The sequence below is a fragment of the Halichoeres trimaculatus genome, unplaced genomic scaffold (genome assembly GCF_033239565.1).
Source record: "Halichoeres trimaculatus isolate MK-OKI-2021-1 unplaced genomic scaffold, fHalTri1.1 fHalTri1_scaffold_12, whole genome shotgun sequence".
Classification (NCBI taxonomy): domain Eukaryota; kingdom Metazoa; phylum Chordata; class Actinopteri; order Labriformes; family Labridae; genus Halichoeres; species Halichoeres trimaculatus.
In genome coordinates, this window is record NW_027437190.1 from 32,194,737 (window position 1) to 32,220,933 (window position 26,197).

A 26,197-nucleotide genomic window follows, 5' to 3' on the forward strand; every position below is an offset into this window, starting at 1 on the left:
ATAAGCATGGAAAATGTTGCAGAAAACAACCACCTCAAGTTGTTCACACTCCTGGCATTTGATGTTTTGGGCTCACTTGTTTTAGCTTCATGGTTAATTCATGTGAGAAAGTTGAAGTTCAACCCCAGTTTGTTTTTATTGTGTCCTCTCTTTTATTCTTCTTTCAACAGAAAACCACTTCCTGTGCCTCTGTAAGAAACCAAAGGACAACACGTCCAGCTCTTCCCAGAGGACTGTTGACTCATCGACGCCCCTCTGAGCTCCTCCTGGGAGCAGAGCAGTGAAAACGATAGGCCTCAGGTATTGTCCTCCCTGTGTAAAGAAACACAGAGCCCACTCTCTGACATGCAGTGAAACTCAGCAGCAGGAACTAGCCGCCCCTAACCCTCATGGGAAGTGAAAGGTGGCCGGGTTAATAGCATATTGACAAGCAGCATGACGGGAGCGTGGAGGTGACCAGGAAGCGCCCACATGGAGAAATGGGAGGTGTGGCGAGGGCGAGTGGAGGGAGACAAAAGGAGTGAACAACACCTGGAACAAAGCAGAGGAAGAGAGGTCATCGTGGCGACAGAGTTTGGAAAAGATCCCAGGGACGGACGTTTGATGGATGGAGGGTTGAGTCTCAGGCACCTCTGTTGTTCTCTGACACAGTTCTGTGTGCAGTCTCTGGTTCTTTAACACCTTTACACTCACAGTTATTCACTTACTGATATAATCCATAAAGAGCGTTTAGAAAAAATAAATAAATAGGCATTGCTCTGCCTGCAACAAGAGAGCAACATGTTAGTTACGAGAGAGCTCAGCCAGAAGTAAACCCACAGAAAAACTGTAATCTAAGCAAGTGTTTCTGTCTTTTTTTAATTAAAAAATGTCTGATTAGACTTAATATGAGCTACATTCACCTGATAAGTCCAGAAAATGTCGACAAAACACAAAAACGGTGGCTTTGCTTTAAAAAAAAAACATTGGGTAAGACAATTTTTTTTTCGTCAAGTTTCCTGGCTTTTTTTAAACTCTTCACAGACCTTTGCCAAGAATACTGTGATTGTCACCAACACTTTAGTCCTACTTTAATGTTATACTCCCTTTCAGCAGACTGTCTGCTACAAATTGGTGTTAGATGCAGGTTTGTACGATGATTTGTTTCCTGACAGTGTTGAAAATTATGATGACCCAGTTCATATTTCAATATTGGCAGGATCTGGATCGTACTTTTACATCTGTCAGAAATTATGGTGACCTTGTCTTGTATTGTTTTGCAAAGCAATCCAACTATTTATGGTGGAGTTATATACACATATATGGTGAAAACGGCCCTATCTCACAATGATAAAGAATCCTTAAAGAAAATCCTGGATCCAGACGGTGATCCATATTACCTCCACTCTACTTTTTGAGTTATGTTGTTCACAGACAAACAAACAGACAAACTCTCCCAAACACATAACTTCCTTGGTGGAGGTAACAAAAGCTTTATTTTTTTCTTTCAACATCACAAAGAAAGTCATTTTCTGGACATGTAGGTGAATATAGCTCATGAAACACGATTTTTTACTAATATGAAGACAAAACACCTTAAGTTTAAATTTCTGTTATTTATACTCTGCTTAATTGTAGATTTCACCAAGCTGAATTAAAATGAAAGACTTAAAGCAGGGTTTAAGGTCATAGAATCAATTTTCTTGTGGATTAAATCAATCATGATCAAGATTTTATCCAGTTTATTTCCTTGACAGGCAAAAAGCACAATATTTCCGTATCAAACTTAAACTACAACTAATATTCAAGTTACACTGCAAAAAACTTAGATATTATCAAGTGTTTTTGTCTTTTTTTAAGTAAGAGTTGTCTTATCACGCTTGATATGAGCCACATTCACTTGATCGGTCAAGAAAAAAATGTCTTGTTTCAAGATATATAGAGACAAAAATGAGGTCTGAATTGCTTGTAACAATTTAAAATAAATCTGCCTAGAAACAATGCTGGAAAATTTGCTTGAAACTAGAATAACATCCTAATATAAGTAGCTATTTTCTTGTTCCATTGGCAGATTACTTTTTTACTTGTTACAAGCAATTCAGACCTCATTTTGGTCTTTAAATAACTTGAAATGAGACATTTTTTCTGGACTGGTCAGGTAACTGTGGCTCATATTAAATCTAAAAGGACATTTTCTACTAAAAATAAGACAAAAACACTTGATAAGATTTCATTTTTTGCCAGTGTACATTAAAATCTGTACCGTCCGACCTTAAACTGCTTTAAGGAATCACTAAAGCTGCTGTTTTCCCTGAGGTTTAATCCAATTTCTGCCTCAAACTGCACGAGTGAAGTCAGACAAAATGATTATATACTTTTTATAAAAACATCACAATTAATATGAGTTGAGTTGATAAAGAGTTGTAGATGTATAGAGGAAATCTGAGGACTTGATTGACCTCTTCTGCAATTTTCCAACTTGTGTGAAACATCGCCCTCTGCTGGACATTTACCCTCATTGCAGCACGCTAATATAAAAATTTCAACTCCTCTTCAGAAATTTTACTGAGAAATACTCTAAATCCACCTAAATCAATGTACCTAGGACAAAATAAACCACTTTAATTCAACTTTTTAAATGAGAGAATTGTTTTTTGTTTGTTGTGATTTTAAGCAGCAGTTTCCAGGTAACAGGTGAGGCTGGTCAGGAGGTGACAGACAATGGGGGAGGATAAGGTAGGCAGAGAAAGCAATCCTTAGGTACAGACTGAAAACTTTGTCACCTTTCGTATCCTGTCTTTCCTTGTTTTCCATTCACAGGAGATAAAAGACTCTCTGAGGAAAAGTGGGATAAAAAGAGATGTGGATGTGTCTCAACTCATCCTCACCAAAAAGTAAGACAAACTTTGAATCCAAAACACATTTTCAAGATTACAAAAGCCGACCAATCTCAGAAATCGATTTTTTGGACAGAAAGCTCACCGGTGTGCCTGACTTGTCGAGGTTTCCTTTTCTGAGGGAGCTGTGGTTGAATAACAACAAGGTGAGCCTCCACAGAGCTTTATCTGCCACAGCAGCTGGAGGGTTTTAAAGTGAGTGTTTGGTTCCTACGCTGAATGTTTCAGATCAGAGACCTTAGCTGTCGATCCATCAACTGCTGCCTGACTGAACTCTACCTCCACAACAACAACATCAAGTCCATATCTGGTGAGACGGTGTGTCCACTCTCATGTTCTCATTTACAGATGTCACTTATGTGTCTTTAAATCAGGCGTTTCCTGGACTTGTCAGGTGAATTTGGCTCTATAAGTATGGGGCACACACTGCAAATACCATTTCTCCACATTTAGCTCTAAAATATAACTTTTTCTCTTTTTTAGAGAAATAATTGTGATTCATATTCGTTCAATATTATCTATAAATGTTAAATGTTATATCTAAATGTTGAATGGTATTTATACATTTTATAAATGAATGTCCTGATTCCAATAATTTAGCTACGTTTCTAAACATTTAGTTTCACTCTAAATATTTAGCTAAGACTAAATATTTATCAAATATTTATCAATCTTAAGCAAAGATTAATAAACATTTGCTAAATTTCAAAATATGAAGTCAAGATTTCTAAATTTTGAGGGGCGAGTTCTAAATAGTTAGCTAACATGCAAATTCGCGCTGTCGCCCACCGGAAGTACCAAAATAAAAGTTCGAGGAAGCGATCTAGCCAAGCCGATTTTGATAAAGTCAAACACAGTCGGCTAAAACAGCCGTTAGAAAATAAACGAACCAAGTGCTGTGATGGCGCTGTTGAAGATTCTGTGGCTGAAATCGAAGAAGTAAAGCTTGACATTCTTTAAAATCGTTTCCTCGAACTTTTATTTTGGTACTTCCGGCGGACGGGAGTGTGAAGTTACCTATTAGCCAAATATTTGGAAAACGGAAAACGTACCCCAAGATTTAGAAATCTGGATTTTATATTTAGAAATCTTTGCTTTAGATTTATAAAACTTTGATAAATATGAAGTTTTAGCTAAATATTTAGCTTAAAAAAACTTGCTGTTAAGAAACGTATTTAAAAATTACAGTCTTGACATTCATTTATAACATCTAGATATAACATTTAGCATTTAGATAAAATATTCAACATCTATATATAATATTTGACAAATAAATTTCACAAATATTTCTCTAAATCTAAACAATTCAAAGGGGACATATTATGCTGATGCCTGATTTAATACTTACATATAGTATAATAAATTTGAAAACAAGACCTTTCACCCCCTGAATTTTCAAAAAATGAGATATTGTATTTTTTCTGATATCCTAGAACGAGATTTGATGCCTCTGAAAATAGGTCATTAACAGTTGGCCGCGTGATTTCGACCTTCGTGACGACACGAGGATCCTTCCTTTTTATTGGAGTAATCTGATAAAGCAGCTCCTCCTTTGTGATGTCAGTTAGTCACACAACCGCCACCGAGGGATACACCCACCAAGAGCCGAGTATAAACGTATAAACTATACATGTTACAGTACCCATTTGACTCACCACACTGAAGCGTCCTGAAATGATCTGTGTCGAGGTGGATTTTCTTCCTCCTGAGCTGCAGAACCGTCCGGGTCTGATTCGGGGTCCAATACAAAAGGGCGTATCCTACACTCTGCCGTTTTATTAGTGCTATCAATGCCTTACGGTGAAGTTTTGGCAAACAGCAAACTCGCTCGGTCTGCTCCATTCAATGTGGCGATTTTGTAAATACTGCCATGCTGCAAAAACCGCCCCCTGGCTCTACCCCCTCTGCCCCTCTGATAGAACAGAGCACAAAGGGCTGTGACGTTGCGAGGTTACTGGAGGTCATTCTGGAAATGGAGGGTTTCGACAAGATCTTCAGAATGGTCTAAAATGAGGATATTGAGAACGCTATTGTGGGGCAATGAAGGAACTAAATGACTTGTACTGAGGGCAGAAATGCTTTACAGGCATCCTAGTCTGGCATAGTGAAAAGGAGAAACAAGCATGATATGTCCCCTTTAAGAGCAAGACATCTCTGGGTTTGTCATCCCTTTGTTTTTTACACAGGAGCCCTGAACCACCTCACCTGCCTCAGAGTCCTTCTGCTCCACAACAACCAGATCAGAGGTCTGGACAACACGATGCACGAGCTCAGGAGGATGCAGCAGCTCCAAACTGCAAGTAAGGGATAAAACTCAGTTGTACACCTGATTCACACACTTCTAGGATATGACAGATTTCTGTTTTAAAACCAGAGGCTTCTTTGCAGCTTTTTCCCTCAACCCCATCTCCCATGAGGCTGGGTATCGTCTTTATGTGATCCACTGCCTTCCCTCTGTCCAGGTGTTAGATGGAAGAGGTCAGATCTAGACACCTGTCCATTCAGTGTTACTGCTTTTTTTCTCTGTACATTAGTCAGTATTCGTCTCTCCATGATGTGTCTTTAGAAGTGAAGCCAATCGAGAGGAGGAGGTCGTTTCAGACTCACAATCAGGAGCGTCATCGTGTCCTCCAGTGCGTGGCCTTCGGCAGACGAGCAGCATTGTGCGCAAACTGAAATCCATGAGTAAAAAACTGTGATTTCAAAGCTGAAGTTTGCTGGTTTGGTATATTAAATAGGTCCTGAGGTTACCAGACCGCTACAGCCTGGGTATCATCTGTGCTGCAGGTGCTCTTTGTTTATAGTAAGAGGTTATTTAAAAAACTTTGAAAAAGGAGAAATGCATACCCTTCTTATATAAAACCAGGAGGTGAATTTCTGATTTTTGTCCATGATGAAATCCAAAAGGTAGCCAGAATAATCAGTGTTTATATCAGTTGAATTGACTCCTTTGCAGTGGCTCCTTGTAGCTTTAAAAAATATCATTAAAATATATATATTTTTATTTTTCTTACAGAGGGTATTGATGATTTAAGACACTGACACTAAATAAAATCCGGCGTTAACATTAATTGAACTAAATCTTCATCCCACCTGTCAATAAAGCCTGCCACTGCTCTACTTCACCTCCTACAACATCAACAGCCCACCAACTTTCCATGCTCTTGTTGCTAAGATCAAGTTTTACAGCCCTGGGAAGATAACTACATCTACAAAAAGACTAATCTGGAAGAAAATACAGATTTTAATTCTGTATGGATGGATTCAATTAACTGCCAACATACCAGTTTGATATCCATGCTTGATATGTTGCATGACATTAGCAAAAAAAAAAAAAAAATGAGTTGAGCAATATTATTAATATATGGTATCCAATTTAAGAATTATTTGAAAAAATTTGAAAAATTTTGCAAATTTATTAAATTTCTTTTTTTTTTTTTTTTTTGCAAATTTTTGAAATTTTAAAATGTTTGTGATTTTTTTAATTTAATTTTTAGAATCTTAAAAAAATACATGATTTTTTTTTTTTTTTTTTTTACAAAATAATAAATTATTACAACACATAGAATTATTCAAATAAAAAAAATCTTGGATATTAATTCACTTGACTTTAAATATTTATGGATTTTTACACACTTTATAGTCTTTATTGTGAAGATAAAGTAGTCTGATAACTTGATAAATGTAAGACTAAAACTAGCAAAGAGTGGTCAAAATTGATTTATGTATTCATCAAGAATGTCTTGATTTAATAATAAACTTAAAGAGGGGGTATTATTTTTTTTTTTAAGTAAAGCTCTACATGATTTAAAGCCACAAACATTTTTTTCCTCACACTGGTGTTTTAGAAAACATTTCTTTTAGCTTCTGTCTGAAATAATTAATTTAGCTGCTGTCTCTTTAAGCCTCTTTGTCCTACAAACCCCCTTCCAACTGATTGGCCAGCTCTCTGGAGGCCTGTCAGGGGTGGAGCTATGGGCAGACCTTAGTGTCTAAGGCCTGCAAGGAAAAAAACTTGCACGTCTGGTTTGAACATCAATCATTGTTGCTGTATATCCATGTTTAAAATACAAGAAAGCAGTATACCCTCTCTTTAAGTTTTCAGGTAGATTTTTCTGTTTGATTTGTTGGATGTTTTTTTTTTTACTTCTAATTTATTGAAAAAGAAAATTGAAACAGACCACACACCGTTTTTCAAACCAAAGGGTCCCTTTTATTCTGGACATGATGCTCCCACAGACCAACACTTGATTGACACACAGTCTCTTTACAGTTTGGAGAGTCCTGAGAATAAATAGCATGTTTTACAACAAACTAAAATAAATGCAGTTTATGTCGTAGATATATTTAGAAAATATACATTTTTGGTCATTGTTGTGCGGCTGAGCTTTCCACTCGCAGCCTTCCTCCACGATCTCCGTACCAAACAAATCAATCAGGAAATTTAGCAAACAAACAAACAAACACCTCAGATCGTCTACGCAGTCACGTCATCCTCTCACAGGTTGCTACAGTTTCTTAAGGCAGAGTTACGTTTCAGCATTGATTACAACAAATGACTGGACATAAAGATAGACGACACTGTCTTATCATAAAATCTGCAAAATATCCTGGCTTCACTTTTGTGGAGCTGTCATGTTGTCCATCTTTTTATACAGTATTCGCTGTAAACTATTAGCTCTTCACATGGTACCCACAATCCTTTCCAGTGACTTCTACCACAAACACATCAGCCTATTCTTACATTCATAAATGACAACATCAGAAAAAAATCAAAATGAGAAAAAGACGACCACCGCGGCACAAACCCTCACTATCCTCCTGCCTCTGGGACGGTCTCAGGTCCGTAGTGAATAGAAGTTCTCGTGCCTTGACGGACCAGTCCATTCCTGGCTTCAAGCCTCAGTGCCAGTGTCTTTCTCCATCTTTGTAGTGTGTGGATGTTTTTTATGATGACCCTCAGTTGTCAGCAGCTGAGATGGGAGGAGGGTTCAGGGTTTCTGCTGCAGAGTCTGAGGGGGCGACCTCGCTGTTGGAGTCTACTGAGAGCTCAACCATGGAGTCTGAGACTTCCTGTACAGCTTTACTCTCCTCTAAAACACAGACAGGAGAAAAAACGATACTGAAACCTGTTCCTATGAAAAGAAACTCACATTTGTATCTTTGTGTTTTTTATTCTGACATGTTTTGGTACCTTGGCTCTGCTGCATCCTCAGTTTGGCCGACTCTTCCTCCTGCTTCTCCCTCTGCTCCTGCAGCGTCTTGCAGACTTTCTTGTGGGTGAACCAGTGCATCTTTTGGCACGCTTGGCCACAGTAGATCACCTCCAGGCAGAAAAAAAGAAACAATCAGTGAGGTTGAAGTTGACATGCATCTGACTAAGAGTCACAAACAGAAGCGTTAGAGTCAAAACTGTTTCATTTAGCTGCTCGTCTTAGTATGCACGTGTCTTCTTGTCTGTTTTATGGGTTGATATCTGTCAACATCCTCTGTAATCTTCCCAATATCACTTCCTAATGACTTCATAATGAAAGCTTTATAAACACTTAGTTAAATGTTTCAATTCTCACCATTTTGCAGATGGAACACCTCTTTTCGGCACCTTTTTCTCCACAGGACGTACAAAACTCTGCGTCCATGAAGCCGACCTGACCTGTGATGGCCTGAGTCAGCACTGACAGAGCTGTCGGGTCATTACCCTGCCATGAAAGAAAGAAGGAGGAGGAAAATAAATTATAACATTATTATATATATATACAGGGCTTGACATTAACTTTTTTGCTCATCAGCCACTGTGGCTAGTGGTTTCCCAGAGTTACAAGCCACTCAGCGTTTTCACTAGCCATAATTTTGTTGGTGGATAATTTGGTTTAATATGATTAAAGCGGATGATGGCATGGTAAAGTTTACTTGAAATAGATTTACAACCTTCTTAAATGTAAATGACCCCCGTGCATACTCATATGAAGACGACATAAATCAGGTATTCAGCTTTGAAACGGTTGTGCTCCTTAAATATGGAAATGTGCAGACTATTGAAACAAATTAATTAAAGGAGGAGTTCATTATTGCATTTATTGAAAGTTGTGAAGGTTGAAGAGTAACTGAAAAAATAAAAACTGAACTGAAAAATCTAGCTAGAAACACTGTCTGCTTAAATATTTATTTACAACAGTCATTTTTTAGTGATAAACTAAGCACCATTCTTTCTGGACTATGGTGAAGTCGTATCAGTCAAAAAATGCGTCATGAAGATGAAAGCAACATATACAAGTCACACTGGACCATAAGTTTTAATTATTTAGAATGATTTGGTTTGTTTACAGTATTTCCAGAGTGAACTTTTTACATATAACTGTGATAACTGTTTGTTTATTAGGAGGTTTAAATATTGTTCCTACAGCTCCTCATATCTGTGACCAGTTTCTCAGCTCCTCTCCTCTCCTCCTCCCCTCTCCTGCTCTAGGTGAGTGTTGCTGGTGAGATCAGTGCAGTGTGAGCCTAAATGAGCTCCATCTGATAAATGTCCTCACTTTTAAAAAGCTATGGGAGTTTTGGCGCTACTTTGTGACTTAAACCCTGGAATCTGTTTACAATAGAGAGCCAAAAAGACGTGAGTGAAGTTTTAAATCACGTTATCAGGAGCTAAACACCGGGAGCTGTCAGGCTGTCCAAGACGGAGGCTGGAGACCAGCGCGCCTTGGCAACTGTCAGCAGTAGACTTCTCAAATGGACCAATGAGCAAACACTGTGTGCAGGCAGTGCTCATGGGAGTTGTAGTGAGTTGTAGTGTACATATATATATTTACCAAAAGCTGTGTTATTTCACCCATACTCACAATCTCCACAGGAGCGATACTCCGCACCAGCTGCTGCAGCAAAGTGGCGTCACAGTACGGGAACTTGCGGATGCACTCTCTGATGAACTTTTCTTGGTATACGGGGAAGCCATCGCTATCCCGACCCTTTAACAAACTACATAAGAGAAAACAAGGAGGGGAAAATGAAATGAAGTCTGCTAAAGTGATTTATATTTTGATGAACTGATGCCTGAATCACAACTGTCTTCATTTCTGGGGAACCTGACTCATAATAAGTCAAAAAAGACCATTTTTACTAAAAATAAGACATAAAATCCTGCATCTTCTCACCTCTTCATTAGACCGTCCAGTTTGTCCTCCCGGTCTTTGAGGAAGGAGGCACACTTTCCCAGCACGCAGCTGATGTAATGCATCTTCATGGCCAGCACCTCGTTCATGTCCTGCTGCTTGATGCACTTCTCACAGATGAGCTCCATCACGCGTCGACACTTGTCCAGAGCCTCAGGCTCTGCCAGCAGGGGGTTCTCCTTCACCAGCATCACCATCTTTGATACACAACACACACGTATCAAGGGTGAGTCATTTATTCAAAGAGATGATCACGTGAGAGATAAGGTGTTAAAAGGAGGAGAAGTCATGAGATGTTTAAGTTACAGAGCTGCAGGGATTTTTAACTGACACATTTTCAAAGTAACGGCTTTGCATCTTTCTTGGAGCTGTGTTTTACCTTGACTGGATTCAAGTTGGTGCTCATGATGACCTTATGGAGCGGCCCTGCAAGTTTAGGTGGCAGCTTGGGCTCCTTTTCCAGACCCTGAACCCTGGTGTAGTAATCCAATCTAGCTCGAGAGAAGAAGTTGTTGATCACAGTGACGCAATCGTGCTGCCCTGAGGAGGGAGAATGAAAAGGGTTTATTATGTTCAGTCAGAGTAACTTTAATGCCATCTCTCTCCAGCTTTACACGACGTCTTTTTCCTGAGTGTTCAGACGTAGAGGGATGTGTGATGCCTTGTCTTTGTGTGTATGATGATATAAGACTCAAGAGCACTAGAAGTCACATCCAGACGTACCAACAAAGGCCGCCATCTGTGCTGCTGTCCTGCCAACAGAGTTGACCACGTCTGTTTCTGCCCCCGCGTCCAACATCATCCACGTGATATCAGTCTTACCTAACAAACACCAAAAAAAGAAGAGTAAACCTTCTGTTTGGATTCAAACATTTTGATGAAACTTTCCCTGGTGTGTACCTGAGAGGCCAGCAAACATCAGCGCTGTGTATCCATGCTCGTGCTCATTGCAGTTCACATCCGCTCCGTGTTGCAGCAGCAGTTTGCACATGTCTGCTTTTCCTTTATAAGCAGCGTGCATTAAAGGCGTCATCCCATACTGTGGAGAGATGAGAAAAAGCTCAAAATACTATTTTCACTACTACATAAGTAAAACGCTCAGACAGACAGCCTCCGTTACTCTACATGATGCTCATCCAAACACCTGATTTTGACAGGTAAACACATTACACACATTACATTTAAAGTGTGCACTAGACACTTGAACACAGCTTATTTTAGTTAGGCCTGTCACGATAATTAATAAATCAATTAACCGAACGATAAATAAAAACATCCTCAGTAAGTCTGCCAGCCTCGATAAACTGACACGTGCATGCATGTTTGTTTTCCTCCTCACTTTCGATCAAAGAGGCTGAATGAGAAGATGGCTCATTAGTCTATCTTTCCTAACATCATAGGTGCATAGGTTCTATAGCGGATTTAGCGGATTTATAGCGGAGTGAGCATCTGTCAAAAATGCGATCTTTGGGGTGAAGACGGGGCTGCTCGCATGTACACACAGAGAGAGCTGAAGCGAGCATCCTGAGGGGTAAGGAGGAAACACACGCTAATATGAGTGATGGCACCAAAGATACGGTTCTTAAGCCGCCTGTCACAGTCCCAGTGTGGGAATATTTTGTTTTTTTATCAGAATGAACAAAGTGTGAGCTCATGAACACCAACCAGCTGATATGTCGCATTTGTTTGAAAATAGTGGCGACAAAGAAGAAGAAGAAGGGGAGGTGCAGCGGAGCCTTGTTCTTTGACAATCCGCTCTAACTGAGGCTTTTGGTCGGCAAAGTAAATAGAAATAAAAGCGCCAAATGGTGGCAGTCAAAGACAGCTACATTGCCAAAGAAATGCAGCCCTTCAATACGGTTGAAAGCCAGAAATGTTAAAAATGTTTGACAGACAGTACGGATTGACTGGGAAAAAGTACATGTTACAAACAATTCAGAAACTGTATAAACTCCCTTTTATTTAGGCTGAAGTTTTTATTGTTGTTTTTTTTTTTGGAGTTTCGTTTTTTCTTTAGAAACAGGGTCTATGTTTTATTGTTTTTGATTAGTATTAATTATTTTCATTGACATCTATTTTTTTCTAAAAGAGAGTCCATTTCATTTTTATTGTATTTTTTTCTCTTTCTTGTTTGTTAAATTTATTATATTTTTTGTTTAATTTATTTTATTTAAAAGATCCTGACCTTTTAATTACAGTTAAATACTCTTAAGAAATTAAAGTTTCTTGCTTTTGATATGGTGTACTCACTTTATTATCCCATTTATCGTAATTGCATCAATGAAAATAATAATATAATAATAATATATAATAATATCATTTATCTGCAATAATAATTTGGAAAATTATCGTCTAGCAAAATTTGTTATCGTGACAGGACTAATTATAGTCAAAATGATGTGATTAAGAAAATAAACACGTAAGAAGTAATAGGAATCAAACACTAACGTTAAAGATTTAATATTGTATGCTTTTAGGCTTTCTGAACAATTTCTGGTAGAGTATATAGCCTTGTAAAACATCTTTCATGAATGCTGCAAGTTATCCATCATTTAAGCATGAAAAAATCATATTCTTGTAACACTGGATTTCAGGTGTTGGATAAAACTAGCAACTCTGCACAAATGACACAAACCTGAATGCTTCTCCTTTAATAAACCAACCAGAAATACTGCAAATTTTAGAAAATGAGAATTAAAATGTCTTAAAGTTACCTCATCCAGACAGTTGACCCGTACATCCTTACACCCCAGCAGCCTTGAAGCCTCCTGCACGTTTCCTATGTTGAAAATAATGACAAATATTAAGACACTTTCGTCATTAAATCAGCTACTCTTTTGTTACTGCTACACAATTCTTTTGACTTACAGTGTAAACACTGTCACAGGAACAGCATTATAACGCAGATTTTCTTGCTTGTTGACCATCAAAATTTGCAGTTTAGCTTTAATACAGCCACAACTTAAATACTGTAATCCTTAAAATATGCTGGCCACATTTCACATTCATAATAATAAATTTGACGACTGTCAACTTCAGCTGTTAATGAAGCTTAAAGCACTACTACAACCTCCAAAACCTTAAAATACTCTTGGCTTATGTGGATGTCATAACTGTTAAAGTGATAACTTCGACTTTATTTGTCATACTCTTTATTTATGTTTCTCTCTGCAAATACAACCATGGATTAAAGCCAATGATTACAGTCAAGCCATCATTAAAATCATGCAAAATAAAAACAGTAAGCTTACAGAGGACAGCTAGTCCTAAAAACATTATCAGCTGACATTGACAAAGCCTAGTTAATCAAAATTGAAAGGTATTACTAGCAATTAAAGAAAAATTTACAGAGTGTTTGTCTCATTAGATATTATTTTGTTATTTTCATCCCATAACTCAAAAAAGCTAACGATGCTAACCCCTGTGTAGTTTCTAGAAGGATTAGCGTTAGCCGAGGAGGCTTACCTGCAGTTATAACCTCAAACAGTTCCTTTTCGCTGGCAGATAAATCTCCCTTCTTTGGTGCAGACATGCTGGGGATGTTAAGTTTAGATTCAGACGATGACAGCTCTAATAAAAGGTGAAGTTTCTCTGTAAAGCTACGCTTTCAGTGGCTCTGAGTGTCTACTGGTGCTCGGGCATGGAGGCTAACAAATCGAACTGTCATATGGAATGTACCACTGTGAACTAAAAGAGGGGGGTGGAGCGTAACAGCAAAATTATTTATTTTCTGCTTTTTCAGACATATAAAACTACTTTCCGGATAAAATAATATATTTTACATCTAACACAAAGAAAAAAAAACATAAAATAGAACAAAACAGCCTTAAAATGTCTCAATCACACTGGACGACATCCCCGCTCAGTCTTTGAAATACTAAGTTCCGCAGCAGCCTGTAGCGCTAGGTGCAGCACATGTTAGAGGAGGTGTTATGTCACAGGTTGATGGAGGTAGAGGAACTTATCTGTTCAATAAAAGCGATAAATGGGCTCAGAACAGATTCTCATGAGCGAACATTTTTTGAAAAGCTACACAGCTTTATTTTTAGTTGTAAAACAAAATCTGAATTGTAAAGTGAATTTTGTGTTTTGGAATTTAAGGATTAGAGAGTTGGATTTTTTTAAGTAGTTGAAAAAAATAATCTCAAAGCAAATAAATTCACTCAATTTTGGGCGATGCTTTTAAAATTCAATTTAATAATTCAGATTCAGCTTTGAGAGGCAAAAATCTCAAACCCAGTGTCTGTGCATTTGTGCCCGGCAGAGCTAAATAGCATGAGGGGAGACATTTCACACTTGTTTCCACATATTCTGCTTTGTCGATGTCTAATGTTGGCAGGTATGCATATTGTAAAATTACCTCGAGGATTAAAGACACTGAATTATGCAGTTAATGTGCAGTTAAACCAAAAAATGTGCTGTTAAAGGTTTAGTCACTTTTAACTTTGACTATATCATGGAATATTTAAGGGATAAGTGCAGTTATGTATTGTTACCTACATTAAATATAGTTTTACAACAGAATGATAAATCCTTTAATCATTGTACATAAAGTGCATACAGGATTTCTTCCATTCTTACAGTGTAATACAGGTTCCTGTGTTTATAGTTTTAGTTAGGCTATTAAAGAAAATAATTATTTAAAAAAAGTTATGTAGAAATACGGAAGCGTATTGCATTCACTTAAAGAAAAAAAACAAGTTTTTCAGAGTATTTTATTCTTCAGTTTGTTTTTTTGTGGTAATTAATTTTGTTTTTCTGATTAATATATTTTTATTGGTTTGTTTTTTGTTACCGGTCCGTACTGGGTCAATAAAGGTAAGGTATTAGCCACACACAGGGTATGATACCCTTGTTGTGTTTTCAACTTTATCCTTATATTTTATATAAGCCTATTGTTCAGTGTAATACTTAGGGAATGGACGAAGATGTGGCATTAAAAAATGCATTGTTTCAACATCGGAAAGCCAGTAGAAAGTTAAGGATAAGGCATAAATGTGCCTAACAGGATCTCTGATCTGTGCGGGACACAGAAGCCACCACACATCCACGGGAGTCGTCTGCAGGTTGGAGGTTCTCACTGGATTTTGAAGTAGCTCAATACTTCAGGGAAAATAATTACTCCTAAAAACAGGAGGAAAAAATTACCACGAAAAACAGTAGGTTGAGGTTCTCGCAGGATTTCTAAGTATCTCGATACTTCAGGAAAAAATTACTCCGAAAAACAGGAAAAAAGTAATCTGAAAACAGAAAAAAAATTACTCATAAAAACAGAAATAATTATAACAAAAAAACAAATCAATAAAAAAATACAAATCAGAAAAACAAAATCAATTACCACAAAAAACAAACCGAAGGATAAATTACTCTGAAAAACCTGAGTTGTTTTTTTTCTTTAAGTGAATGCAATACGCTTCGGTAGTAGAAAAGTGTCAAAACAAAAATTAACAATAAATTAAGCTTAGTTCTTCAAGGATGCTACATGCTACATTAAACACAAAGAAAGCTACTGCTAACCTGCTAACTCATCCCTCATAGGGAAATTCTTGTACCCATTAAAGTTTTGCATCTGACAGGACAAATAGCCAATCACAGCCTGGGATTTTAGGGCGGTTCTAAGGTTGACCAATCAGAACTACAACTAAAAACTCCCAGTTAGGTTCCACAATCAGAGCCTTCCTGCTTCTTTGGTTCCTCCTTCCTAAAAACTCTTCCATCAGGCTGAGTTTTCCATCGTACGCCTTCTACAGTGGTTCCATTCAGCTGCTGCTTGATCTGAGGGACAAAACAATAGCAAGTTAATATAAAATGCCTAGATCTTCTTGGATCTGAAAGTTGATCAGGATATTCCTGCGCTCTTTATGGATCAGAACATGTATTTAGTGTCAGACTCACATGTTTTAGGATGTCCTCTTTCACTTTAGGGTTATTTAGGTCCAGACCTGCGTCCTTTACGCTGATCTTCACTTTATAAAACTGCATGTAAGCTGAAACAGACACCAAAGACTGCATTACTATTGCTCTAACCTTTATATTTAGAGAAACTCGTAAACACAAGGTTTGTTGAGTGTTGGTCCCATAACTATATTCCTGGAACTCAGACACATTACCTTAGGAGAGTCCAGCTCCATTGAACATTTTAGGAGTTTTGTGTTTAAATGTTGATTTTCTCTAGATTGTTTTAGGGATTTCTCGATCTGATCAACTGAAGTCAAAGACTTTAAACATAAAATAGACAGAATGTAACAGAATGTAAATGTCGTACTTTTCTCGTAGGAGCAGAGGAACCGATGTTTCTGGATACAGTCATGTTGTTCCCATCGACCATCTGCTCTCACAGTCACACATTCCTTGATGTTGACATCTGTACCAACTTGTAGATTTACTGTCCAGTATCTGAATGAAGAGATACTCCCATAACACCACATCCAAGGGTCCCTGAAGAGGCCAGTGTACACTGTTAGGTCACCGACTACTTCCTTCAGGATCTGGCTTTCTTTCTCGTTCCTCACACTGACCAGGTCTGTGTGATGAGTCCTGCAGTACTCTCGAGCTTCCCACCAAGTCATTTTCTTAGAGGTGAGGATGTACTGCTGAAGACCTTGTTTGGTCACTGAATGAGAAAATAAACAGGTGAATAAGACATGACTCATGGTTGTTTGATCATGTACAATCAACGCACAGGGTACCAGGGAACAATCAAAGTTAAATGAGAAGGAGTCTGTAGTTTGTTAATCAACACTCACCATCAAAGCAAACTGCATAGTCTCTGTATGTACAGCCACGTTGATTCAATAGCCCATTTTGATAAAGACCACAGTTGCTACTACTTATTCTTCCCCATTTGAAGTAGTCTTTCTCTCCCTCCTTGTAGAAACCTTTCAGAGTTAAGGACCAATGCCAAATCTTTGTAGTCCCTTTATGGAGACCTATCCACACGCCCTGTCCGAACTGCCCCCCCACGGCTTCAAGAGCAGTTTGCATTTGTTCCAGGTTGTACATGGTGGCCAGGTCTCCACGCTTCTCTCTGCAGAAGCTTCTTGCTTCATACCAGGTCTTTGCATCTTGAGAAAACTCGTACCGGATTACACAAGAGGACAAGGAACACAGGCCTGAGGGAGACATGGGAACAAATGACAAACAACTTCAAGAAAACAGTTAAAACAATTACATCTGAGGCTACTTTCTGAACTTTAAATGCTTAATTGTAGTCTGTCTCACTGAGATTGTTGTATATGTCAGCATGCATGAGTTTAAAGAATTACTTAGTCTCCTTCAGAACACAATTCAAGAAAGTAGATTAGTAGATTATTATGTAAAGATGTTTGAATAGAAAAAATAACACAGACCTGAAAGAAGGAGCAGGTAAAGGTTGTCCATAACTGTTAGAAACACAGAAAGCAAGATGTTTCCCTTCTTCTTTCACTACTTCAGCTTCTCACACCAAGAGGAGTCTTTTATATCCCTGTTTCCATTCAAACTCTTGTAGGCATTAGAATATACATTTGTTTATTTCTTGGACTTCCCATCACTAATAGACTCACAGGACGTCCCCTTCTGTGTGAATCATCGTCATCAATCCAGTCTCCAACATTCATGAGAAGCGTCAATAATGTGAAAGGGTAGAAATTAACATTAAAGACCCTTCTTAGACATGTTAAAGAAGTCAGTGTTTGAGATCTTTGCTGTCTAGTTCTTTCTGTAGCTCATAGAGAGACATCAGTATATGTTTAAGTTTGTTACATAACAAAAACTCCCCTCAACAGCTTTGTGTCCTATTCGCCTCGTTAAAAGTGCTTTAAATGATCATTAGAGGTTCCTGTTTGCAAATCACTTTTTATTTGATTCTTAGGTAAATTTTGTTGAGCATCATTTCTGCTGATTTCCCAACTAAGGATGTTATTAGTCAACTTCAATGATCCATGAAGGGAAAATCCCAAATAATATGAACTGTTGGTTACATAAATTGCATGAAAGTTGGATTTTTTTAATGATTCATTGCTGCTCCATGTGTTTGTCATGCATTGGTTAAAACATACACTAAAATGATCTCTACCTTTACATGAGGTCTGGCAATCCCATTCATTTTCATCATTTTCGTTGTCCCTGTTGTGTTTTTTTCTGTTATATTGATGTTGTTAATTGTTGTAAAATCTGTATGAAACTTTAATGATAGTTGTAAATGATTTTAATGTCTGTGTGTACATAAACTCTGGACTACAGTCAAAAAAAGTCTGCACACACCCCCTTCTATGAGTGTAGCAGAATGTTTTTAATGTTAGAAATATATATTATGTTTAAATTGCTTTAACTATTTCTCAATCTATCATAAAAATAACTCTTTCTGATGCAAGCAGCCATGTGTAAATGGATTAAGTAATTGTGAGTTGCTTGTTATGGTGATTAAACTCCTCTCAGGTAAACCCAAAGGGGGGTTAGAGATTATAAGTGTCTCTTTCCATTAGCATATCAATGCAGTTTCCTATGTATGTTAGCATCAAGCTAACGCCAAGTGTTCTACGTGTTTTTTGGTTCATTTCGAGGTGTATAACATGTTGAATCTACTGAATATGAGTCTCATGTGAGAGAGTAATGTACATTTGTTTGTGTGTTCAGTAATGAAAGTGGAAAATCTGCTGGAAAACGGAAGTTGTGGTGACGTATGCTAACCGCAGCGTCAAGCTAGCGCTAGGTTTTTATAACGTTTTGGTGCATTCGAAGCTTCATATGTCCAAAAGCGGATATAAAAACTTACCTCTGGATGTATAACATGTTTGATGTATGGATTAGAAATCTCTTGTGAGTGAATAATTTATTTGTGGGCTCTCACAGAGATCTAATTTGTAGCTTTGTTTTCACCTAAAGCTTCAATAGAAATACTGTAACAGCTGTGCTATTTGTCCAGTGTTTGGTGTGATGTTCGTTGTTCCTACAGTGTGTTGGGTCAGTGAAGGCACCAGGAAAGCTGTGAGCGGGAACGCAGCAGGAGGGAGGGGCGGAGGTGTGAGAGTGACCCCGAGAGACTGATGGTGAGACGGATTCTGTTTCTGATGTAAGTTAGCCGTTTTTCTGAGCCGTGTTGCTGGCGTGGTCACGGCCAACAGTGGCCTGTTCATTACGAGTTCTACCACAAATCGGCGTCATCCTTAAGCGCCTGGTCGGCCGTTACGTGCAAACACATGAAGTGACAGGTATGTGCACATGATCAGACTTACTTTAAAGTATGATGACCTTTAGCTCTGGCTAGCTAGAGTTAGCAAATTACCTCAGCTGTGGGTAAACACCCGTTGCTGCTGTGTTTTTTTTTTTTTTTTTAAATATTTGCTGACAATCTCAGATTAAAAACTCAGGTTGAAGTAGGAAAAGCTTTCACAAAGACATTTTAAAAGGTCAGTCAGTGTATGGCAAGCCCTTTTAACATTTAGTCTGGATATGTAATACAGATATCCTCAATTCAATTCTTCCTAGTCAAATTGAACATTTTAGATATCCACAATGACATTATTCCTATCCACAATTGTAATTTCAGGTATCCACAACTTAATTCCTCCTAGGACAAATCACGCCTCTTTCCCCATTCATGTGTGTGGGGTTTCTCATTACAGATATCTTAAATTAAATTATGGATAGCCACAATGTAAGATGTGGATATCTGTAACTAAATTATGACTATCCATAAATCTAGTTGCAGATATCTACAATTTCATTCTGACTAGTCACAATTCCAAATCAAGATATCTTCAACCCCCTTCCATTAAAGATATCTACAATAGCATTTATAGATATCTTTGATTACATTTTGACTAATCAAAATACCGTTATGGATATCTTGAACTTGAATTATGCCTAGTCAGAATGAAATTGTAGATATCTGCAACTAGATTTATGGATAGCCATAATTTAGTTGCAGATATCTATAATCAAGTTACAGATATCTTTAAATTAATTGTGGTTAGAGATATCTCAAATTGGAGATATCTTAAACTTTTATTCTGACTAGTCAAAATGTAATTACAGATATCTTGAAACAGAGTTTCGATTAGGCAAATTGATTTTGCAGATATCTGTAATGATGACAAAAGTCGTAGATTTCTTGCACAACTCTCTAGTAAACGTAGCTCTTGTTCCCCACAAAGTCCCTGATTATAAAATCGTTCTATTTCATGGCATTTTCTAAATATCTTGTCGATGACTGCAATCGCCATTTCTTCTGCTAAGAAAACAGTTAAAATGATTTTTCCTCTTCTCTCCTCCAGTTTATTTGGGTCAGTATCCAATGGGAAGCCTCGCATGTCCAGCGTCATGAACACATTTCTGACAGTCAAAATCACATTTAAGATATCGTTAACGGTAATTCTGGATAGTCAAAACTGAATTAGAGATATCTGCAAGTGACATTTAGGATGCATGACGAGGCGAAGGGCAGCTTTTGGGGAGTCATTGCAGATATCTGTAACTCAGTTTTGACTAGTGGAAACTGAGTTACAGATATCTCTAACTGTCATTGTGACTAGTCAAAACTGAATTATAGATATCTCCAACTGTATTTTTGACTAGTCAAAACTGAATTTTGACTAGTCACAATTATGTTGTTGATACCTATAATGTTAATTCTGGAGAGTCAAATGTAGCTATGAAATGTTAAAAGGGCTTGCCATATCAGTGTCCCATATCAGAAGTAGTTTGAGTGTAAAAAGAATGGCTGAATTATTGAGGCAACAGCAACAAGTGAGCTTTAAACAATGCTTTGATAGAAATAAATCATGAAACATTTCATTTTTTGACCCTTCAGATGTATCTTCTGACTCAACAACAGTGCCTTAGTACACTTTACATTTCTATTTCCTATTTGAGTTTACCTTAGAGAAGTTTTATCACCATAAAAACCTACTCACAATCCCTTAATTTATTTACACATGGCTGCTCACATCAGAAATCATTATTCTTACAACAGACTAAGAAATAGTGAAATCAATACCATTGAAAACATTCTGCTACAGTCCCCGTTTGAGCTGTGCTCATGGGGACGAATCCAGACTTTTTCAACTATAGTGGCCCAAGAGGGACAACAACAGGAGAAGAAGTGGTCTCTACATAACGTTTTGATTATAAAAACAGAGAGGCAAACCAAACACTACTAATCTTAGTTCTTTAAGCACCTGATAGGTGAAATACAAAGAAAGCGACTGACATATCAACAAGTGCTGTTAAATTAGAGATTGAAAACTACCCAACACAGCTCATGTATCGACCAATCAGAGTCAAGTTCAAATAAAAACTTCCTGTTAAGGTTGACATTCATAGCCGTCCTGCTTCTTTGGTTCCTCCTTCTTAAAAACTCTTCCATTAGGCTGAGTTTTCCATCGTACGCCTTCAACACCGGTTCCATTCAGCTGCTGCTTGATCTGAGGGACAAAACAAAAACAACTGATTAAAGTAATACCCAGACCCACATCCCTACCCTCTCTATGGATCAGAACTTGTATTTAGTGTCAGACTTACATGTTTCAGGATGTCCTCTTTCACTTTAGGGTCATTCAGATCCAGACCTGCGTCTTTTACTATGAACTTCACTTTATAAACCTTCGTGTAAGCTGAAACCAAAGAAACATAATTAATTCATTTGTCCATGAAAACTGTTTTTTCTTTTATAACAGATAATCTCTTCATTCTGTCCAAAAATAAGTAGTGTTAGGATTTAACACAGTATTTTAAGTTGTTGAAACGCTGATGCCCTGTTGCTTAACCCACTACATCAAGCTGCAGGAGTCTGCAAAGTCAGAAACTGCGGCTCTGAAACCCTTGTTGTTCATGACAGGACCACCTGGTCTATGTGATCTCCAAGGTCCCTGTTTCTTTAACCTTTACCCCAACAGCAACTAAATGATTTGGGATTTGGGGCAGTAAAGCTGACTTTACTAAAGTTCTTAACAAAGCCCTAGTTTCTTAACTACCTTATCAGAGTCATTAAAGTTATGACAGTAAAAACTGAACCCAAACCTAAACCTGTATAACTTCACAAGCTGCTCAACGCTCCTCGTTTTTGTCAGGGCTGCTCCTGTTCTGATGGCCTGCCCATGAAATAAAATCCTAATGACTTTATTCACATAAATTTAAGACTTTATTTGCGTGAATTTATGGGATTATTCTTGTAATTTTATGGGGTTATTACTCCTACTTTGTGAGATAATTTTTGTTAATTTATGACATTTTTCTCTTAAATTTAGAAGATTATTCTTATTAATTCATGACATAAACGTATTAATTTATGAGTTTACTCTTGCTAAATTATCAGATATTTTTTGTTGATTTATGAGATTTGTCTCTTAATTATATAGGATAATTCTTGTTAATTTATAACATTATTGTCCTTAATCAAGGAGAGTATTCTTGTTAATTCATGAAATTATTCTTTTTAATTTATGACAATATTCTTATTAATTTATCACACTAATTTCATCAATTAATGAGAATAACTTTGTTTACATATGACAACAATTTAGTAAATTTGTGAGATTATTCGTGTTATTTTATGACATTAATCTCCCAGATTTATGAGATTATTCTTTTTAATCCAGGACTTAATCTCAGCAATTTATGAGAATTTTTTTTCTTAATGAATGATATTGTTCTTGTTAATCCATGACTTTTTCTAATTTTTTTTAATTATTCTTGTTAATTTTTGACATTTTTTTTCTTAATTTATCACATTAATCTCATCATTTTATGGAAAAAATTTTGTTAAATTATGAGATTGTTTCTTGTTAATTTTTTAGATGATTCTTGTAAATTTATTAGATTCTCATTGTTAATCCATGACTTAATGTCATCAATTTTTTAAGAATAATCTTGTTAATTTATGGGATTATTCTTGTGAAAAAGGTGATCTCCAACTGCGGGAACTTTACCCTGGAACTATGTGGTTTTTGACGACAGGAACTAGAGTCTAAATTTAGTTCCAGGGTATTAAATCTGCAATAAAGACTTTTTCCCCCTCAATAATAGTTAAAAGCTGCTCATTTACAAAAAAGGACAATGTCAGTAAAAGATAATTTATCTGATCAACTAAAGACTTTCAACAGAATGTTAGTTTCATACTTTTCTCGTAGGAGCAGAGGAACCGGTGTTTCTGGGTACAGCCACGTTGTTCCCATCTACCGTCTGCTCTCACAGTCACACATTCCTTGATGTTAACATCTGTGTAAACTTCTGTATTCGCTGTCCAGTATCTGAATGAAGAGATACTCCCGTAAGACCACACCCAAGGGTCTCTGAAGGGGCCAGTCCACACTGTCAGGTCTCTGATCAGTTCCTCTAGGATCTGGCTTTCTTTCTCGTTCCTCACACTGACCAGGTCTGTGTGATGAGTCCTGCAGTGCTCTCGAGCTGCCCACCAAGTCATTTTGTTAGAGGTGAGGATATACTGCTGAAGACCTTGTTTGGTCACTAAATGAGAAAATAAACAGGTGAATAAGACATGACTCATAGTTGTTTTATCACGTACAGTGTTTCTCAATCTGATCCAGTGATTGTTTACACTCATCACTGGTGTTCACACTCAGTTTCAGACAGTTTAAGGTTTACGTGAGAAAAAGTCTTTCGTTTTTAATCAGCACTCACCATCAAAGCAAACTGCGTGATAATAAAATCCACAGTTTTCTTGATGCATTAACCCGTTTCTGTAAGCACCACAGTTGCTACTACTTTTACTTCCCCATGTGAAGTAGTCTTTCTCTCCCTCCTTGTAGAAATCTTTCAGAACCAGAGACCAGTGCCAATTGAAACTAGTTCCCTTATGGAGACCTATCCACACGCCCTGTCCGAACTGCCCCCCCACGGCTTCAAGAGCAGTTTGCATTTGTTCCAGGTTGTACATGGTGGCCAGGTCTCCACGCTTCTCTCTGCAGAAGCTTCTTGCTTCATACCAGGTCTTTGCATCTTGAAAAAACTCATAATGGAGTTCACACGAGGACAAGGAGCACAGGCCTGAGGGAGACATGGGAACAAATGACAGAAACCTTCAAGAAAACAGTGAAAACAATCGCATTTTAGACAACTTTCTGAACTTTACATGCTTAATTTTAATCGACCTCGTTGGGGTTGTTGTATATGTCAGCATGCATTATCTTTAAGAGTTAGTGGGTCTCCTTCAGAACAACATTTAATGAAAAAAGCACTGACCTGAAAGAAGAAGGAGCAGGTGAAGTTTGTCCATAACTGTTAGAAAGACAAAAAACAAGATGTTTCCCGTTTTCTTTCAGACTTTCAGCTTCTCACACACCAAAAGTTTATGTTTCATCCCTCATGTATCATTCGTTTATTCCATATCCATTTAAGAATCCAAAATCATAGAACAGATAACCACTTGTTATTTCATTTCCTGTTTTCAAATCAAAAATCTGAAAACAAATAACGGCCTATTTTTTGCTGTTTTGATTTTGTTTTGAAATTGAAAATAGATTATGAGAGAGTGGAATTATCATGGGAATTTTGTTCCATTCGTTTCTGGTTTGTATCATTTTCGATGTGTTGTGACCCGAGAGTTGTTGACTTTTTTCTCAGGGAGGCCAGTTGTAGAAGCCTATAACGTAATAACGACCCATAATGTGATAAATTTGGCCTTTTTAAAATGTAATCGGCCCATGACGTAATAACTGACCAATAACGTAATAACTTGCCACGTTATTGGCCGGTTTTTACGATATGGGCATGATGCAAAAAAAAAAAAAAACTTTGAAAATGTAATAACTGAGCCGATAACATAATAACCAGCCAAGAGTGTAATACGTTTGCCCTTTTTGACAATGTTGTAGGCTAATAACATAATAACTGACCGTAATCGTGTATAGCACATCAGTTAGTGCCTCAAAAAAGTGTTAATTTTTGTCATGAAAAATGCATCTTTATTAAAACTCTGTAACAGTTGTTCCTTAAATCTAATTTATTTGTTGTGGCTTGTGTTTTTAAATATAAAATTAAACAAATAACAAAGTTGAATTCTGGTCTCAACAACTTTAAATCTTGAACTAGAGGTTGACCGATATGGGTTTTTTGGGGGGCGATGCCGATGCCGATGCTTTCCAAATTTGGGCAGCCGATGCCGATATGCAAAGCCGGTTTTTTCCAATTTGATATTCAGGCCGATTGTTAAATAAATATATATTTATTAGGGCTGTCATTTTAACGCATTGATTAGATTAATTAATTACACCACAAATTAACGCGTTATATAAATTAACGCAGATTAATCTGGATCCCAAACCCGCGAGGCGTTCAAAGACGCACTTATTTTCAAATGTCTAGCATTTACAACCCCTTTGTCCTACACGGAAAAAGTGGTGTTATCGTCAGATTTTCAAATTTCCGACGGTCCCTGAATGTACCACACCTAGCAACATGCTTTGAACTGAGGGAAAGAGAGAGCGCTGTTAAGGGGACTGCCGTCCACATCTCGTTTATTCACACGTCCTTTTTGAAAATCTACAGAAAATCAACCGTTTGCTCTAGCTCAATTCTGTAAAAAAACAGGTAACTTTACACTCTCTACTGCATTAAACAAGCCCTGAATGATCGATAAATGTCTTGTATTTAAATCTAAAGAATTCTTTGAAAATTCAGCTTATCTTAGGTGCAGTATTGTGTAGATTTTGTAAAGAAAGAACCATAACACTTTTTTCATTTGTTCCTTATGCCTCAGGGTACCTAAAAATGTGTTGTATATATTCCCACCTTATTTTAAAATGTTTTTTTTAATGTCTTTTAATGTGATTTTAATGTCCTGGAATTTAAATTCTTTATTTTGGGACCTTAAGCAGATATGAGATTAAAATGCAATTAATTAGATTAATTAATTACAAATCCTGTAATTAATTAGATTAATTTTTTTAATCGCCTGACAGTACTAATATTTATCACATTTTTGTGAAACGCAGCAATTTCTGAGCAACTAAAAGAAACTTATTACAACAAGTCGTGTCCAGTCCTCTGAACATTTATTCAGCTTTCAAAACAATGAAATATTTTGTCTGAGTAAACACACAATGTAACAAGCAGTAGTAAACATTCACACTCTTCTTAAAATGTAAAAAAAAAATTGAAACTTATTAATATAATTTATATATTAATTAATTTTATTAAATTATTTATTTATTT

General features: G+C 37.1%; 2 protein-coding genes across 2 annotated transcripts; one reads left to right on the top strand and one right to left on the bottom strand.

Annotated features, from left to right (window-relative positions):
* Positions 1-527: 527 nt before the first annotated feature.
* On the top strand, positions 528-5,632 carry lrrc72 (leucine rich repeat containing 72; the record flags this gene model as incomplete). Its single annotated transcript, XM_074684211.1, has 7 exons — positions 528-614; positions 2,800-2,873; positions 2,953-3,022; positions 3,105-3,186; positions 5,063-5,176; positions 5,265-5,354; positions 5,443-5,632. Coding segments are annotated over 7 exons (627 nt in total), but the record flags the coding sequence as incomplete, so codon positions are not given.
* A 1,454-nt stretch (positions 5,633-7,086) lies between these two features.
* On the bottom strand, positions 7,087-13,700 carry ankmy2a (ankyrin repeat and MYND domain containing 2a). Its single transcript, XM_074683669.1, has 10 exons — positions 13,511-13,700; positions 12,760-12,824; positions 10,946-11,084; positions 10,769-10,867; positions 10,425-10,585; positions 10,028-10,242; positions 9,716-9,851; positions 8,447-8,575; positions 8,071-8,200; positions 7,087-7,969 (listed from the first exon to the last, which is right to left on the bottom strand). Exons 1-10 carry the CDS (start codon positions 13,575-13,577, stop codon positions 7,836-7,838), a joined length of 1,275 nt encoding a protein of 424 aa, XP_074539770.1. The 5' UTR covers positions 13,578-13,700; the 3' UTR covers positions 7,087-7,835.
* Positions 13,701-26,197: the final 12,497 nt, after the last annotated feature.